The sequence below is a fragment of the Asparagus officinalis genome, chromosome 3 (assembly GCF_001876935.1).
Source record: "Asparagus officinalis chromosome 3, Aspof.V1, whole genome shotgun sequence".
NCBI classification, from domain to species: Eukaryota; Viridiplantae; Streptophyta; class Magnoliopsida; order Asparagales; family Asparagaceae; genus Asparagus; species Asparagus officinalis.
In genome coordinates, this window is record NC_033796.1 from 97,597,459 (window position 1) to 97,615,625 (window position 18,167).

The window sequence follows — 18,167 nt, forward strand, 5'->3', positions numbered from 1 at the left end:
CACACCCACACATGTATATATGAGGAAACAAAGGTTAGTGGCTATAAGAGGAAATTCCCTCTTAAAGCACATCTAGAACTCCAATTTTCTTATTGTTATTCCATTAATCAACTATTTCATTATGGTCTCCTTGGTCTAGAATATAAGTATAACAAAATCATATGGTTTGACCTTCGTTTATATATGGAAAGTGCTCTTGTTATCTTGCCTGAAAACCATTAATTTTATAACCAGCTAACGGTTTTGGTTCATAGGGCATAAAGTTTATTTTGAAGGTTGTGAATCATATGTTTGAGGTGTAAAAATAATGGGTTTTAGAGTGCCATATAAGGAAATTTTCGTCTATAAACAATAACCTTTTCTGTCATCTCTTTTATCTTATGTATATATAACGTGGTTTTAAGAGACTATCATAAACATGAGCTGCTTAAAAAACTCATGACTTATTCGTTTTGTAGATAAATCACCTTAAATTTCAATTTTTTGTCAAAAATGCCATTTGGTCATTAACAAAATCGTAAAGTTACTGTTCAGTCGTTTATTTAGCCAATCCAATTTATGTAGAATAAATTTGAAATCTCCTTCAATATGAGCAAAAATATGACAAATGTCATTTTGCTAAAAGATAATCTTACTTTTTGCAATCAAAACGACATCCCATCTCCCCCTCCTCTCTCTCTTCATCCTTTTCGTTCCCAGCCACCTTATCCTCTTTGTTGGCAAAGCTTTTTTGTTGATAAAACCTCCTTCCTCCTCTCCTGTTCTTCTATCCCCTCCCATCTCCCCTTCCTTCTCAAATCCCATTCTCCTTTTACGATGGCATTGGTGGAGCCACTTTTGTCTCTTCACCGGATTCTGTGGCCCGTCTGCTGCTTCCCCTTTGTCTCATTCCCATCTTGTTCTCTACCATTTTCTGATCTATAAATCATTTCTATCTAGATAGGATGAATTAGTTCTAGAGTTAGGGATAGAGTTTACCAAAAAGATCAACTTTCTTCCTTTGTTCTCGTATGCACTTTTATTTTCTTCTGCTTCTTTCATTTTGCATTCATATTTTCGTTGATAATTAGTGCCGATACATGATCTATCCATCACATGATCAGATTATCTAGATCACACTATCTGGCTCGAGTGCTAGAATGCACCAAATTCAGCAGCAAAATGCAACTCACCCTGTTGTTAGGAAGGAGGTGGGAGTAATACCGATGACCTCTCAGCTCTTGGAGGTGTTGAGGTTTCTCTTGCCAGAGCTTTTTTTGATAGGTTAACAATATAGCTTAGATGCCTAAGGATAAAATTTTACCATTTCTTTTTCTATTTTAAGAGTATTTGCTATCCACACTTCTCTACCTTTTATTTCTTTATGGTCAAATTTGTATACAACCTTAAAAGGAACCTTGATTTTTCTCAGTCCTAAAACTTTAAGAGTTGTGGGCAAAGACAAGTATATGTGTGCATTAGAATGCCATCTCACAAAATTATCTGCATATGCTATGCAAATGCTAGAGCTACGGTTCAATTAGAGGGCATTGACACCATTTCCCAACATATTTTTATAGCCGCCATGCTCATTGGCTTTGGCATTACAATAGTAGAGCTTTTTTGCATTGCCAAGTACCAACTTTAAATGTTTTCCCACGATGTCATTACTTACTCTTCCTATCCTTGTCTCTGATTCATGATATTTGTTATTTACAGGGAGAAGCTCTAGTGATGGGTTATGATGATATGGGGTATGCTATCAGTATTATTGATGTGCACCTCTGAGCTGTCAATATGCTACTTTCAAATTTAAATATATGCTGTTCTTACATGTTATTACTGACTAGTATTCCCTGTTATTAGTACGTCAGTAGATAGCACACATGACCTATCATGCCTTTTTTTTCCTGATAAGCGACAACATCCTGCCATCTTAAACATTCTAGCTACTAACCTTATTGTATGCCACTTCATTTAATATAATAAAAATATAATAAGAGGGTACATATACATTGCAAAATTTATATGGACCGACGCTCCTCCCTTATAAACAAGAGCCTTTTCACGAAGGTAACTTATTTCTCCTTCTTATCTTCTAAGGGCTACCAATCTACCTTATGCATGTGTTGGAGGATTGGTGACTTGAGCATTAGTAAAATGTTATACTTTATAATTGAAATAACTAGCAATTTCAAAAGGTTGCACCATTAAACCATCTAATAAAATGGCTAAAGTCTTTCCAAGATCGATAGATAAATCTGAAACATCCTCGAAAACAACAACAACAACAACAACAACAAAGCCTTTATCCCAAATGTTTGGGGACGACTACATAAATCCTATTCTTCTTCCATTCCATTCTATTATGGTACATCTCCTCCATTGAGTTAAACATAAATCTGAAACATCCTCCAATAGATAAAATTAAAATGTACCTCAAGATACCTTTTAAGTTAAAAAATCACATTATGGAGGGAATAATGTCATTCACAAATACCATTATGTGTCAAACATAATGTTAGACATCATTAATCCATGAACCATGAGCTTAATCTTTGGATAAACTAATTAACCTACATGGTATCACAGCATAATTTGTCAAGAGGTTCTTAGTTTAAATCTCATATTTTGAGTTTTCAGTTTCAGCCTTTACAATTGCCTAGATCAAACAACACTAGGATAAGATGGAAAAGAGAATGAGATCCAGATAGATGAGCGATAAGTGTCTCGCAAGCAAAAAAAGGAAATGAATATAAGAAAAACAAAGCTTTCTAAGTAGACATTTTAGGGACCCCAGGATAAACAGAGGAGAAAGGGTCACAATCCAAGGGAGACTCGGAAGATCCTTATAAGTTCAGGTTTGCTAAGAAGTGAATAGTGGTTTGAAGGGTTAACTGTGAAGAAGCTGTGGGAGATTATTAAATGATGTTGCCATCTTATGCTTCTTCAAGTTTAAGCTCTTCTTAAGGAATTTTATATGCGCTTAAAATATCACTTATGTTTCATGTTTTCTAATTATTATTTATATTTATTATCATGATTCACTGATGTTGACTGGCATGTTTTGACAAGTATGCTGAATAAATTGCTAGTAATATTGTAAAGACTACTAAAACTCCTTAAAGGTTGTAGGGATTCACTTGTAATTGCTTTACTCTCTCTTTCATGGTTACACAAACAATAGTAACTATGAATTCCCCAAAAAATTTCTATGAAAGGACAAATAATAGCAGATTTTTCCAATAAATCAGATAGTGTGTTTCCATGAAAATACTCTTAATATTTGGCAGCTAAGCTAATTGTTTCAGACGTCTTTAGTTAGAAGAACATCGCAAGTTCATTTTTTAGTATTATACACTATAAGTGACAACTCACAAGTCACAATATTTACTAGCATTTGATGTATACTGTGCCTGTTATTTAGTCTTCTTTTAAAGATACTAGCCAGCTACATTGCATGAAAGTTGTCTACTTTTTGAGGTGTCTGCCTAGGACTGTCCCTGGCATATGGGAAACATTACACATATGGGTCACATGGACCCTCTTAAGCATGCATTTAAGTTGAAATATTAACTTTTCCTGGCTGAGTAGAAAGGGAGAAAGGAAAAGGACAAATGTTTCAGAGGAAAGAAAACGATAAATGGGAAATATTTATTCGTCTTAGATACAACAGCTTTAGATACATAATCCTCTACTTACTAAATAAATGCATTGGAAATCGTATTTGTAACCTTCAGCATTATAACAGGAAAACATGTATCATGAGTTATATTGAAATCTGAACATCTTTTTCATTTCATATATATTGTCCTTTTTAGTGATATCTGTGGTATTCTTTTGTAGGTATGAACTTTGGAAACCATATCTTAGATCTAAGATGGAGGAGGACATGAAGGAAGTTAGCATAGGTACAAAGAGAAAATCCGAAGTTCTGGAGAGTTGTTTACGGGAAGTGAAAGCAGTTTTCGTAGATGTAAGTCATTATGCTCACCGCTCAAGACAAAAGAAGCTTGCAGGACATAATTAATTGGATACTGCTATGGTTATTTGTCTACCAGGCACCAGCAAGCAGTTTCCTAGAGATTATAGTTATATTATGGCTTCTCTTTCTATCTCATTCTTTGATAATTGTTATGTGTGAAGAATCTCTTATTAGCCTCAATACTCTGGTGTTTCTATCAACCTGTTATTTATTTTCACTTTTCACTTGCGGAAGGTTTACCGTATGCTATTTTCAGAATTATTTTGTACTTGTTGCTGGCTGTGCCATATGCAGCTTTAAGTAACGTTACATTCATCTCGTGGCTGTTTGGTTTTAAGCAGTTGGAGCTGCAATATGCGTGAATGCAGGTGTTTGATTTGCTGCAATTGGAACTGCTTAAACAAATTGATTTTAAACTAAAAGAAATTATTTACGTTTTTTGTAATTGGTAAATTGTTTGAGAAACTGTTACTTGTATTGTGTCAAGATGGACCATTGTCCTATGGGAGACTGCTTAAAGATAATGCACACTTTTGAACAATTGTTTCTTTTCTACTTAAGAAATTGAACTGCATTTTTACAATGTTTGTTGGTGCTCATGCAGGCAAGGAGGCGAAAAGAAAACCTCTTAGAAGCAATGGAACTTTTCTTTGAGAGGTACTATTATAAATGCTATCTTCATATATCAGCTTAGGACCTATATAAATGCTTTTATTCTCTCTCCTATTGCAGGTCTAACAGACCTGCTGGTGATGCACACAATGGCGGAGAGGTTGTGCGGCGATGCAATGCATGCCATGAATCTGATATGGTACTAAGGCGAAAACTGGTAATAGTTCCCTGTTCTTCCCTGTAATCGCTGTAAAAATAATCTTTCACAAGCATATTTCTACATCTCATTTTTAAAATATTTTATCCTTTATCTGGAACTAAACTCCAAATTTTCCCCAGAATGGAGGTTTAATGGTTGGCTGCTTGAGTTTCCCACTTGTAAGTTTTCTTGTCACCGGGATGTCAGTATATGGAAATACTAATTAATAGAGAGAGCTTCATGCTGCTCAAAAAATATACAAGTAGTAATCATCTAACTTTCCTTGCATTATTAAATGTTAATTATTCCTTCTTTCATGCATGATAAACAGATTTATCCATTAAAGAATTTTTAATTTGTTAATTTTTCTGAAGTTTGTTAAATGTCTCCCTGTAATGACACAGTGGATCTAAGAACAGATATTCTTTGGCTGAGAAAGATTTCTGACTTTAATTATGTGGTCCTTTCGATGTGTAAACAAATAAATGATTTACCTGTCGTTCATTCCTTGCAAATGATGAAATTGTAATTGCCAGATTTGAATTTTCAGAAGATTTCTCTGTATTCCATCATAAGAGATCTATGCTCCTCTCCATTGTCAGTGATATATGGCTGACAGTATCATCATCACCATCATTTGCCTGTCAAAATGGGCTCTGCTGAGGATCACAGCTCCAGTAAGTATTGATGAAGTTCTAAATCGGTTGTTGACCTGGTGCCAACCCTCCTTTAATTAGTTCCAAAGTCCCTTGCAACCAAATTGTATACTACAAAGGGCCTTGGCATAGTCTTGGAGACTAGTTGCATTTTTCCATTTCCCCCTAAACTGAGGAATAATGGGCAAGTCATACCATGAGAACTATCTAAGGATACAAAGCTGTTCCCTACCAAAATATGCTTTAAATAAATTTCGACATTAAGTTCTGTCACTGTTTTAATTGTTGATGTATTTAAAACATATTCAGGAACAGAATCCTATCTGGTATTATATCAGTCAATGAGACTAGAAACAATGATTGTTCAAGTAATTTTAATCATACATATTATTCAAAAAAGATAAATTGGGCTATATGCATTGTTGTATGCATCACATGCTATTCAGAAAAGAGATTTCAGTCTTCGGTCTCTTGCCACCAACTTAAAAGGTTAAATATGACATTTGTTCCTGTATATTGAAGACCTGTCTTCCAATACGGGAGAGGCTATGTGCTTCCTCTTTAAGGGCTTTCTCGCTGTCTACTACTATGTTAGTTGTAATCTCTTTCCTTCTGGCATCCTCTAATTTCTTGAGTTTCTACCATGTTTGAATAATGCTAGCTTAAGATGGCATGGTCAATTGAAAATCATAATATCTCCAGCTGCTCTTGGAGATTTATTAGAAGAATTTGTACCTAGAATTTATGGCTGTGCACTGATGAAGGTGTAAAGTTTTGTTTTTGCATTATCCTTTTTTCATCTTTGACGTTTGTTATATCATTATGTTTTGTGAAGGTCGCACCAAAAGTGGTCCCCTGTCGTTATGCAATTATGTTGATATAGGGTCACAATAGATTTTGTTTGACATATTCGATTGATCTTGGTCTTAGCATTGTTTCTGTGGTCTGAGTACTTAATTGATAATTGCATTGTGAGCTTACGTTTTAGCTGTAAACAAAGTCATTTGTTTTATGTGTAACTGTCATTAATATCATATTTTGATTGTATAATTTGAGTTTTTGTTAAATAGAAGAATAATATGCTTATAAGTTTTTCTGTTTAATTGAATATTCCCCCAACTCTGTTGATTTGTCATCTTCTTTGTGTTAGTCATTTATGTCTAAGACTGAAACATTCAATAGATTGTATATTTCAGACCTGGGCCAACCCAACCCTCTTGTATTTTATTAGGTTAGGTTGGGTATTCACTGCTTTGTTTAGGTTTGATTGTACTTTCAACGCAAGTTAACCAGTCAAGATTTTTTGTCGCAAATTGCATTGTTTGGCAGCACTTTCAGAGATTATCTCATGGGGTTGGAGCACGACGAAGAAATAGAAAAAGAGGATTGTTTTGGGCATCAAAGAGGGAAAATGAGGTCATATGGTGCTTCTTAATTTGGTAGCTCATTTGATGTGTCAGGAGAGGCTACAACTGTTATCTACTTAGATCCTAATTTTGAAGATCTAGGGCGAATCAACTTAGCGCGTCTAAGAAAGCTTGGCCCTCGTATTAGTATTCCTCTTATTGGTATTACCATTCCAGAAAAATAGAATTGAAGTACTTTTAGCATCTAGAATTCTAGGAAGTACTCCTATAGGGCTATCACTATCCACTTAGTGCTGGTGGTATTGCCATGGCATTCAAAGTTCTCTGTGAAGTATTGGTAATTTTATGTTTCTGATTACCATCTGTTAATTAATAAAATATTGGATTATTTCTCTTCTTTTATCACATTATCATTGTGTTACTTTTCTCCTCACGTCCAGAGGATTTCTATACTTAGGTTTCCTTCTGCACTATCTATCTAGCCAATTTAACATACCAGTTTCATAACTTGAGCGCTATGTGGTTAGATGGTGATAACTTGAGTTGTATTCTAACTTCCTTTGACTAAAGAGAACTAAATCTTCTGCAATTTTGAATAATAACTTAACAAACTCTTATTATTTAAACAGTTGAATTTTAAGTTATGTATCACTTATCAGTTCGTCAGTCTCAAGCTAATGGTTGGTTATAAACATTATTATTTGACAATATTTGGTGAATGCTTCACAGTGTAGGAACGTTGTGTGGCTCCCAGGAGCAACAGCTGAAGCTATTGTAACCACCAACTTATGCTCTTCTTGTGTTCCAGGTTACCCCACAATCATCTGATATCTTTTGTGTCTCAACTAACCTTTATGTAATTCAACTTGGCCCCCCCCCCCCCCCCCCCCCCGGGGGGCTTCTTTATGATAAGTTGCATAAATATCATCCATGTTGTATACAGGACCTGTTTTCAAGATTCAATTTAAGTTTCGCCGGCTAGAGATACCACCTAATTATGATGTTGATCATTTGGGTAAGTAAAAATGTGCTAGGTATTACCTTAAATTGACTAGATACTTTGGTTTCTCTTTTTCTTCTTAATTTAGAGCCCAAAGAATTTTGGGATAAAGGCTTTGTCGTTCTTTTAGTCCTGAAGAATTATCTTTCTTTTTATGTTTGATTTAGATTAAAAATGTGATTTTTGAGCTGGCTATTTATATTACCCTAACGTAAATGGAAGATACCTTAGTGGTGAACTCAGAATTTTACGATTTTTACATGGAGTTTTACGTTTTAACATGGTGAGCTCACAATTTTATGTTTCTACATGGAGTTTTATGTTTTCACATGGAGTTCTATGTGACTTATTTAAACATCAAACAAAACCAAATGATTCCTTTTTTTGTCCGCAATGTTGATTTTGCCATCATTCGCCTAGTGCAACGGATTATTTGTTGTTTGAGTAGACCGGCAGATCACATTTTACTGCATGCTTATTCAGAAACAATTTTTCATCCATCAAGTTAGTAGTCTGGCTTGATCAAATATCTAAAAGAGAGTTTCCTTGAGTTTTACAGAGTTTTTAAATAAGTTTTTAACTTATAATGACGGTAATATTAGATTAATTGGAAAATAGCAGGTTTCTATGTAATAGGTCTAGAAATAATCTGGTTTGCCTCCACTAGTATCGAACAGATTTACTGAGATTAACAAGCTCTGTAAGTAAGTGTACAATGATATTGATCATGTGCTGTGATACCCGGACACGGCAATTTTGGCACTGTACCCGTGTCGGGTGTGGTTTGGGTACGTTTCCGCACCCAAACGGAGGGGACACGGGAACAGCTCATTTCCCATGTGTCGGGGAAGCTCGGAGATCGAAGACCAGGTCGGGGAAGCGTCGACGAGGGTCGGGGAAGCTTCGACGAGGTCGGGGAAGCGTCGACGAGGGTCGGGGAAGCTTTGACGAGGAACAGGGTTTCGGTAATGAGATATTCTCGTGGCGGCGTCAGGAGAGAAATGAGATCTAGGGTTTTACTTAAGTTGGGTTTGGGTTTGGGTTTGTTTATTTTTAGCACCCGTTTTGATTTTTTTTTGAAATAGTTGGGCGGGCCGTTTAAGCGGCCCACTTAGCTCTTTTTTGATGCTTATGTGGAATATAAAGCCAAAGAGTTTACTTTATAATTTTAAGGAATGAGCTTATTTCTCAATTTGAAATTAAACATAGTAAAATTAATATAAATGTTTTTCTAAGGTGACACCTTAGATTCCCACCTAAGGACGCGGTCTAAAATCACATCATTCCATTTTTTTTTACGATCCGCTCCGTTGAACTTGATCTACACGTTCTTAAACCCAAACACCAATTTTAGGGTGAACCCGTCGTGTTTTGACCCTTCATCCACTCACCGTAATACCGTAATTTTAACGGTTTCGAATGAATAGAACTTTTTGCACGGCTCAAAACACGACGGGTTCACCCCAAAATTGATGTGTTTGGGTTTAAGAACGTGTAGATCAAGTTCAACAGAGCGGAAAAAGCCGTGTCCCTGTACCCTACTTTTTACAAATTTGCCGTGTCGCGTACCCGTGTCCATACCCGTACCTATGCAACCTTGATCATGTGGTAGATATGTTTGACATGTCTTCTCACTAAAGGAGGGTTCTCTCCTAAAGGGGTCCAGCTTAAAATTAGTTTCATCAACAATATTACATTTAGTTAGGATATGCGACAATGGGGACAAAAAGAGCTCCTTTCTGGAATCTGATGCATAACAAGCACAAGGCTTCATTACAGATTTGTCAAATTTTACAACTGGATGTTTACCTGTTATTAGCCCTGTACAAAATTTTGGGGCAAGGAAACAGTTGAGAACGGAGGTACTTGCCATAAGTTCGATGAGGCAAATTGGCAGGTTGGAAAACCCACCTGTCATATATTAAGATTGTGCAACCAAGCTGCAACTCTGCGAATTCTTCCAGTACAAAATAGCATCCATATGAAGAAAAGCTATTGTTTGGGATTCTTAATCTAACGTTCAATTAAAGCTAAAGATCCAATAGAATGCAATGGGCAATCACATAAACCCTTGGTGATACACTATACCTTTTTCCTTACCTATCACTGAACGTAAGAACAAAGCGTCAAGTCTTATTTTCATCGGTTGAATAGGTTCACACACTTTGTGAGTCAGCCAGATGTTTATGTATGGCTATTTGTTTTTGTTAATTATTTATTTATTTCAAGAAGATTTTATTTTTCATGTGTACTATATGTGCGCACGCGCTTGTGTTTGGCGTCGGGTCCCAGTGATTTACACTTTTATTAGACTTCTCTCCCATTTCCCCCTTTTCTCCATGCACTAGTATTAAAAGATAGGATACCAGAATAGACAGAAATAGCATAGACATGCAATGTTCCAGGAGTTGGACACATTTCAATTTCATATCTGAGTTTACATGCTTTTGCATGGACCAGTCTAGACTTCTGTTTAAGCCTTTTAGAAAAAGGAAAACAATTTATTTGTGTTACCGAATTGTTCTCGTTGTGTGAGCAAGTGTATGCTGGACAGGGAGGACTATATTTTATTAATTTTTTAGTTTTTTATTCAATACACTTAATGCCACTACTACCACTGCTGCTGCTCTTTTCTTCTTCCACTAGGATAAAAATTATATAGTGTTGTATTTCACTTGTTAATTGGTCAGCCTACTTATTGCACTTCTTGAAAAGTTATTTCCCTTAACTGCTTCTGTTTTCTGTTTACTAATGCTCATTCTAGCTTTTTCAAATGAAATATATATTCCATTTTGACACTATTTATAGTTCAGTTGAATGAAAATACGCCTTAGTTTGAACTTATATTTCATGTTGGTTTCCATTCTTTTTCTGCTGTGAGGAATTTCAAATTTTCATTCTTCAAGATATATCTTACTATTTCTGAACACCTACAAATGTCAAGTGTATGCTGGACAGGGAGGACTATATTTTATTAATTTGTTAGTTGTTTATGCAATTCACTTAATGCCGCTACTAGCACTGCTGCTGCTTTTTTCTTCTTCCACTAGGATAAAAATTATATATTGTGTTGCATTTCTCTTGTTAATTGGTCAGCCTACTTGTTGTACTTCTTGGAAAGTCATTTCCCTTAATTGCTTCTGTTTTCTGTTTATTAATGCTCATTCTAGCTTTTTTCAAATGAAATATATATTCCATTTTGACACTATTTATAGTTCAGTTGAATGAAAATACGCCTTAGTTTGAACTTATATTTCATGTTGGCTTCCATTCTTTCTCTGCTGTGACGAATTTCAAATTTTCATTCTTCAAGATATATCTTACTATTTCTGAACACCTACAAATGTCAAGTTTTTAAATACCCATGCTTCTTACAAACTTTATTGCACTTATGTTAGTGTGTTTACTTGTTCATTGCTATGCTTAACAATTGTTTTGAAACTTCCTCCGGTACATTTGATATAACAACATCCTTTCATTCTGGTCGCTATTCAAATGGGATCCAACATTAAGAAGAACCTATTTTCTCTAGAACACCATTTATCCGTAGCATCGCTTGAATGTGTCAATATGATACACATATCTGTGAAACAATTCCTCGTTAATCTTAAAAAGATAATGTGATGTAAGTTTTTGTTGTCTCTTCATATAAAGAACAAGGACATTGATATATTTCCAAATGATGTTTAAAGAAGTTTTAGCGTCCTTAAATTGTTAACCAATAACTAGCTTTTAAAAAAGTTATTTTAATTGATTGACATTAGTGTGGTAAATATATTAGAGAAGTTAGAGAAACGTGTTTAATCTCAAATTGGAAAGTTATATAAATGTATTATCTTTAATTTCTTATAAATAAAATCTTTAATCTCTCTCCCTCCCTCCCTCCAGCCCTTCCTCTAGAATTAAGTCATTTTCCTAACGGAACAATTAATATAGTGGTTCTTCTAAAGAAGATTGTAAGTTTATGGCTTGAAGGTATAAATAATCCCCCCCCCCCATCACCACCAAAAAATAATCCCTCTATCTATCTATAGAATCAAGTCATTTTCCCAACACAACAATTAATGTAGTGGTTCATCTGAAGAAGATTTTACTTTTATGTTTTGAAGGTATAAATAAATTTATAATAGTTCCTCTAGCAAATTAGATTGGCTTTATTTTTTATTCACTTATTTCAGCAATTAAATCAAGTATAAATTGAATTTTCATTTAATAAAGAAATTCAAATCAAATGCTAACAACCGAAAATATTATATGAACTATACTCTATATATCTGATAAGATCCAACTGCCAACGGAAATCTCAAATTTGAGTTAAGTGTAGAAATCCAGTTGATAACTAAAGATCCAAACTAATCTAAACAGGATACAAGCATGTTTTAAAAACAGTTATGTAATATCCTCATTAGTTACTATTCGACGTGATTGCAAGTATACAACTCACTAGGCTGCTTCATGTGACACCGCAAAAGGGAAAGGGTTAAAACAAATTGATCTTCAACTGGGACGGCTTAGTATTTACAATCAAATATCTTAGACGTCAAGGAAACTGTCAACTTGCTTTTATTTCAGATGGCCGTGGCTACTTCAGCAGTCCTTACTATAAGACTCATGTAGAGACATTCAAAATGTGTCCTTGCAGAGTCCTGCATCACATGCTCAGTAGACAACCTCATATTTTTTAATTGCAGAACTATGTATTTCAACTGTCTATAGATATACGTAACTAGATGTTTTATATGTTTAAGGATTTCATCTTCATTGCTCTGAAGTTCACAGAACATTTTCTCTTATGCCTGGGGACTGCTTGTAGTTAAGACTTAATTAAATTAATTTCTCTGTCAGTGGCTATATTTTTATTCTTTCGACTGGAAATTTAGTTGAACAACTATATTTACATCTAGAAGTGATGGTTATTGAATGTAATGCATGTGCTTTTTGCCTGTAGCCTTAAAAATAGCTTGAAAATCAACTACAGAATAGCAAAATGAATACACTGTGAGGTCCTTTCTTTGTTCTTTAATTTGTAAATACAAATCATGAGTAACTGAATCTAGTGATTCTGCTTGACATGTTTACGTTTTTTAGGCTGCATTGGTGGCTGTGATGCTATATTGAGGGAGCTGATAGAAATTTGTGGGACGGGATCGCGAATGCCTTCCGGTTGCCCAGGTTTGTCTTCATAAATGAAGAATTCACATCTGGCTGTGGATGTTTTCCTTTTCTTATTTTTCTCTTCTCTCGATGTGCATCCAAGAATGAAAGCAAATTACTCTATCACCAATACATGGGCAGCTAGGTTACCCGGACGCTTCATGTAGGCTCCCGTATCCGTGTCTGACCTTTCTCTTATCCGTGTCCATGTCGGACACTCCTTAGACACTTCTTGAATATATATGCAGATGTGCACTCAATTATATAACACATGTTTTAGTTTAAAAACTCATGATACACTACTTGAATGTATTTTGTACACTGCACCTCAAATTTATGCAACTCGTTGGACTCGGGGAAAATAGTTTTAGCACATAACTAGTTTATAAGTATGATGTTACTTAAAGGGTCATTTGGGTATCTAGTTAAAAAAACGTGTTTTTTTTTTTGGTTTCTTATCTATTAAATAAATGAAACTTAAAAATGGTTTAAGGATTTTAGTTCTCATAAGTCATAACATGTGTATGAAAAACAATATCTATCTCATATAGATTATTAATTTTAATATGTATGTATATAGCCGTGTTCCCGTATCCTATGTAGCACGGACACGGATCCGACACGGCCATCCGACACGGCGACACGAGGCAAATCCTAAAAAATACATAGGATACGTGTGTTCGACATGTGTGTCCAACACGGACACGACACGACACGACTTTATGTTATGTGTGTCCGTGCTTCATAGCCGTATCCTGACTTTTATAATTTGACAGTGTCCAATGTCCGCACACGTGTCCGTGTCTGATGCGCACCCGTATCCATGCAACATAGATGAGCAGTGTGTTGTTACGTGTTCTTGAACTTGAATTAGATTTTCTTCGCTACCTACAGTCGAGAGTTGAGACTAATTTGCAATATTTTCTATAAAAATGAGCACGGATCAGTTTTAGCTGGATTCCCATTGAGCTGTTGCAGCGACCTTTCCTGGAACTTCAGGCGCTCTTGTATTAGTATAATGTAACAGAAAGGATCGTCAAACATGTATTGAATTCCCTAGAAACTTCTATTTTCAACTGTTATAATTCTAGTTAAATTAGATTAGTTTGCATAGGTAGCTCAACTTATTACTTGCTCCTTTTATGATATAACGAGAGAGAGTGTGTGTGGATTGATTGAGATGGTTTGGCTACGTTAACCAAGCCCACTATATGTACCAAATAAGCGAGATGATAAGATTGTAACTAATCAAGCAAGCAAAACTAGATATAGGCTGATAGGCCTAGGAGAACTTGGAAGGAAGTAATTAAGAAGCATATGTTAGTGGTTAAGTGAATGGATGAGACAATCTTAGCCATAACTGAATGGGATAAAAGAATTTGTGTAGCAGACCAAAAAATTCGGGAAGGCTTTGTTGTTGTTGTTGATGATGAGGATGATGATCAACTTATTGCTATTATCTACATCGTATATTGGATTTTTCCTTGCAAAAGGAAAACAACTCTAGAATACAACTTGGGACAAAATGTAAGAATATGTCAATTTGGAACAAGTTATATTTGTGAAAAAAGAGCTGTTAGTAATAATAGGTTATTAGTTTAGCTTTCTAGGACCTTCATGATATATTTCCTGATAATATTTGGCAAACTTAAAACAGAGTGAAATTTCGATCAATTTTTGCAGCATCTTATATATCCTATCATCCTATGAATTCAGTACCCATCTGTTGATTAATCAAGACAAATCTAGTGTCATGTTTATGTCATTAGAATAGCCTGTTCCCAGACAACTTTTGCTGAGATTTTTAACTGTCCACTTTCCTTTTAAATATTGCATTTGTATTTTCTGACTGCTTGCAGCAAGAGGACAAACGGCTGGTGAAACTCCGAACAGTACAAGAAGAGGAAACCTAGGACAGGATGTATGTCCACATTGCAGGCAAACAGGGCATTCATCAAATGAATGCCCCTCTCAAGGTTCCCGTTCTCGTAGTGCTCAATCTAGCAGAGTCCAGAACTCAAGAAATAATATAGGTAGTTTGTATTGCCTTGAACTACCTAGCAATCAGATGCTGCCATTTATTCAAGTATGAACGGAAATCTGATAATATTTTCATAATATTGTCCAGGTCAAATCCCATGCGAGTCATGTGGAGCATCATGTCCAGTAAGAACAGCTGCAACAGAGCAGAATAGAGGAAGGAAGTTCTTTTCCTGCCAAAACCAGGAGTGTGGTTTTTTTGTGTAAGTAACAGAACTCTTTTTGCTATTTGTTGCTTTTGCATTAAAACATATCCTTCCAAGATATGCAATACTAGTTTTATCTTTTCCATGCACTGATCTTCTCTGTTTTCTTCTAGTATGCTATCATTTACTTTTTGCTTTGTTCTTTATTTCTAGTCAAGTTAGAACCTGTTATGTGAATGTTATTCACGTCTAAACTGTGTTCGCTCTACAGTTTAACCACTGTCATCAATTATAGGCATTACCAGTGGTGAATTTTATTAAGTTAAAATTTTTTTTATAAAGAAAACCTCAACAGTCTATTTTTTGCTTCTTTGTGAAATCCTTTTGCAGGTTTGCTTTTAGCTCTCTTATATAATCTTATCTTTTGGCCATTGTTTGGCTTTAAAGGTTGTGTTTTGTTCCTGTATGGTTTGGCAAAGAAGTAATTTTTTTGAGGGAAATGAGGAGTAAAGAAGATGAAAATGGAATACCCACACATATCTACACATACACATGTACATGTACTTCTACATCTTACCTATATACCCTGGAACCTACTGTAGATGGGGAAAACATAATGGAGCATTATTGTACTCCAAATCTTACCAAGGTTTTCTTATTGTACTGATGGTACGCTTGGAAATGCCTGGTTTCATTTGCCTTAAATTTTTTATTTATGTTTCTCCCTGTTCTCCCCCTTTCATTTTCAACCAAGCAGTACTTTCTGGCTTTCTGATATCCCTATCAAATACAAACAATGATATCTCCTATGACATTCTGGAATATTACTTTATATATAGTTACATCAATTTGATTTCACTGAAAGTAAGGGTCTGTTTGTTTGCACGGAAGTAATTGTGAAGTGGCTGAAGTAAAAGAAGTAAGAGGCTACTTCTGTTACTTCCAAGCAAAAAAGTGTGTTTGGTTCTCTGAAAACTTACTTCCAATACTTCCCTAAATGCTTATGTGGCGCCTACGTGTCATCCTTACTTCCAAAATATTTTTGCAATCCTCAATACTCAGAAGTAGCTCGAAAGTAGTTGAAATGCATATTAATTATGACATAAATAATTTTTTTATTAATATTTTATTTATTAGTTATTTCTAACAACTTTTCATTGATAAAATTACTTCCTAATTATATTTCCAAATGTTATCCAAAAAAAAGTAAATGAAGAGGAATAAGTTCTATTTCCATTACTTCTAAAAATATATGAAACAAACAAAAAAAATGCTATTTCCACTACTTCCTACTTCATAGCTTTGAAAGTTACTTCTATAACCTACTTCTTACTTCTAATACAGCTTTGAAAGTTACTTCTATAACCTACTTCTTACTTCTAATACTTCCATTATCCAAACGGGCCCTAAATGCGAAAAAAACTTGGAAAAAGTTAGAGTTATAGCTCTACCTAAAGTGAGTAAAAATGAGAATAGTCCTATTTGTTTGTCATCCATGTTTTTCTTTTATTGTCTGCAATCTAATTTTTTGCACAAACCTTCTAGTCGCTTCCAATTTTTAGGAGCTCATATCATCCGTCAAACTTCTATATACTCAGGCATTTTCAAAATAATTTCTTACTCGTTTCTCTCTTGTTGCAACTTGTTTAATATGTTACAGTTTATTGCAGATGCACAACCTGTAACTTAGGAAGTTAACCACTTTTTACTCCTTAAAAAAATTATTAGCACTTTTACCACATGAAGTTCTCTCGTTATATGTACCACATGGAGTTCTCTCGTTATACCCGTCACATGACATCAATGTGTTGCAGAAAGGTCCTCTGATATTTCATTGAGTTGCAAAGACACCACATATTCTTTTGTAGGTGTTGAATATACACCCCTATAGTACGGATACAGATAAGAAAGAGACAACTTCTAGGGCTAATTGCGGGAGACCGTCTGTACTCTTGCCAAATTGATCTTACCATCCCTGTAGGTCTATTGTTGCAGATAGACCCCCCCTGAATGAAGTTCTTTGCAATAATAGAACTGCAGCGGTAGTAATTTCAGTTTGGCGAGAGTACAGGAGGTCTATCCGCAATTAATCCTAACTTCTATGTACTTCAAGGCATTTTCAGATGATTCTTTACTCGTTCCTTTATGATTCAACAATGATATTGAATCACTATAAAACATAACCGCATGATTTTCAAAATGCAGGTGGGATGATAATTTAGGCAGTGGAGGAGCGCAAGGACGAGGAGGATCTCGTGGAGGTCGCAGCAATAGGGTATCATCATCCGCTGCAAGAAGAGGCAGTGGTGGTCGTGGTGGCGGTGGCCGAGGACAGAGAGGAGGACGAAATGAAGGCTCTACGTTTGTGTCAGCTACTGGTGAACCGCTATCCGGGAGATGTTTTGTTTGTGGTGATCCTTCTCATTTTGCAAATGCTTGCCCAAATAGAGGCAGGTGAAATCTTCTCTCATCAGATTGAGGCATTTGATGCGAGATCTGATAGATTGAAGAGGACTGGTGAATTCTACTGTTATATCGTGTGGCAGGTATATTTGCTTGCTAAGTTAGAGTTGAATAGACCTGTACAGATAAAATGAGGGAACTAAATGAAAACAGCTGGTTCACTTGGTTTTATTAATGCAGTGTTGACTTGATTTTGGACATGCAATCCTGGTATTCATGGGCTTTCAAATGAACTGTGTTATTTCAACCCACAAATTGCGTGGATTTTATTTTCACTAGCTCAAAGAGTTTCATTGGGTGTTTATATTGAAGGAATTGTGTCCTTTAATTGAATGTGCAATTACTAATTATAAAATGGGACATTTAATGGAGATTTACAATCCGGTTATTTTAGGTAATCATAGTGCTTTGCTAGAAGCCAACTATGATTTATGGACTTTATGTTATAAAGTTCATTGCTATTGTAATTAGGTCCTACGAGGTCGCACCCTAAGAGTTTATGGACTGGATATATTGGGAGAATTATAATATAAAGTTATATAAGATATAGCTTCGAAATAGAGTTT

At 35.3% G+C, this 18,167-nt stretch overlaps 1 protein-coding gene across 1 annotated transcript in view; it reads left to right on the forward strand.

Moving 5' to 3' along the window:
• LOC109835465 (DNA topoisomerase 3-alpha) overlaps positions 1–17,776 on the forward strand; it is a 34,068-nt gene extending 16,292 nt beyond the window's left edge. Inside the window, exons 13-23 of the mRNA XM_020403444.1 lie at positions 1,699–1,733; positions 3,826–3,955; positions 4,569–4,621; positions 4,697–4,793; positions 4,916–4,954; positions 7,528–7,606; positions 7,742–7,813; positions 12,887–12,970; positions 14,812–14,985; positions 15,081–15,195; positions 17,344–17,776. Coding sequence (XP_020259033.1) covers positions 1,699–1,733; positions 3,826–3,955; positions 4,569–4,621; positions 4,697–4,793; positions 4,916–4,954; positions 7,528–7,606; positions 7,742–7,813; positions 12,887–12,970; positions 14,812–14,985; positions 15,081–15,195; positions 17,344–17,596 — 1,131 coding nt within the window. The 3' untranslated portion in view covers positions 17,597–17,776. The remainder of the gene's footprint in view (positions 1–1,698; positions 1,734–3,825; positions 3,956–4,568; positions 4,622–4,696; positions 4,794–4,915; positions 4,955–7,527; positions 7,607–7,741; positions 7,814–12,886; positions 12,971–14,811; positions 14,986–15,080; positions 15,196–17,343) is intronic.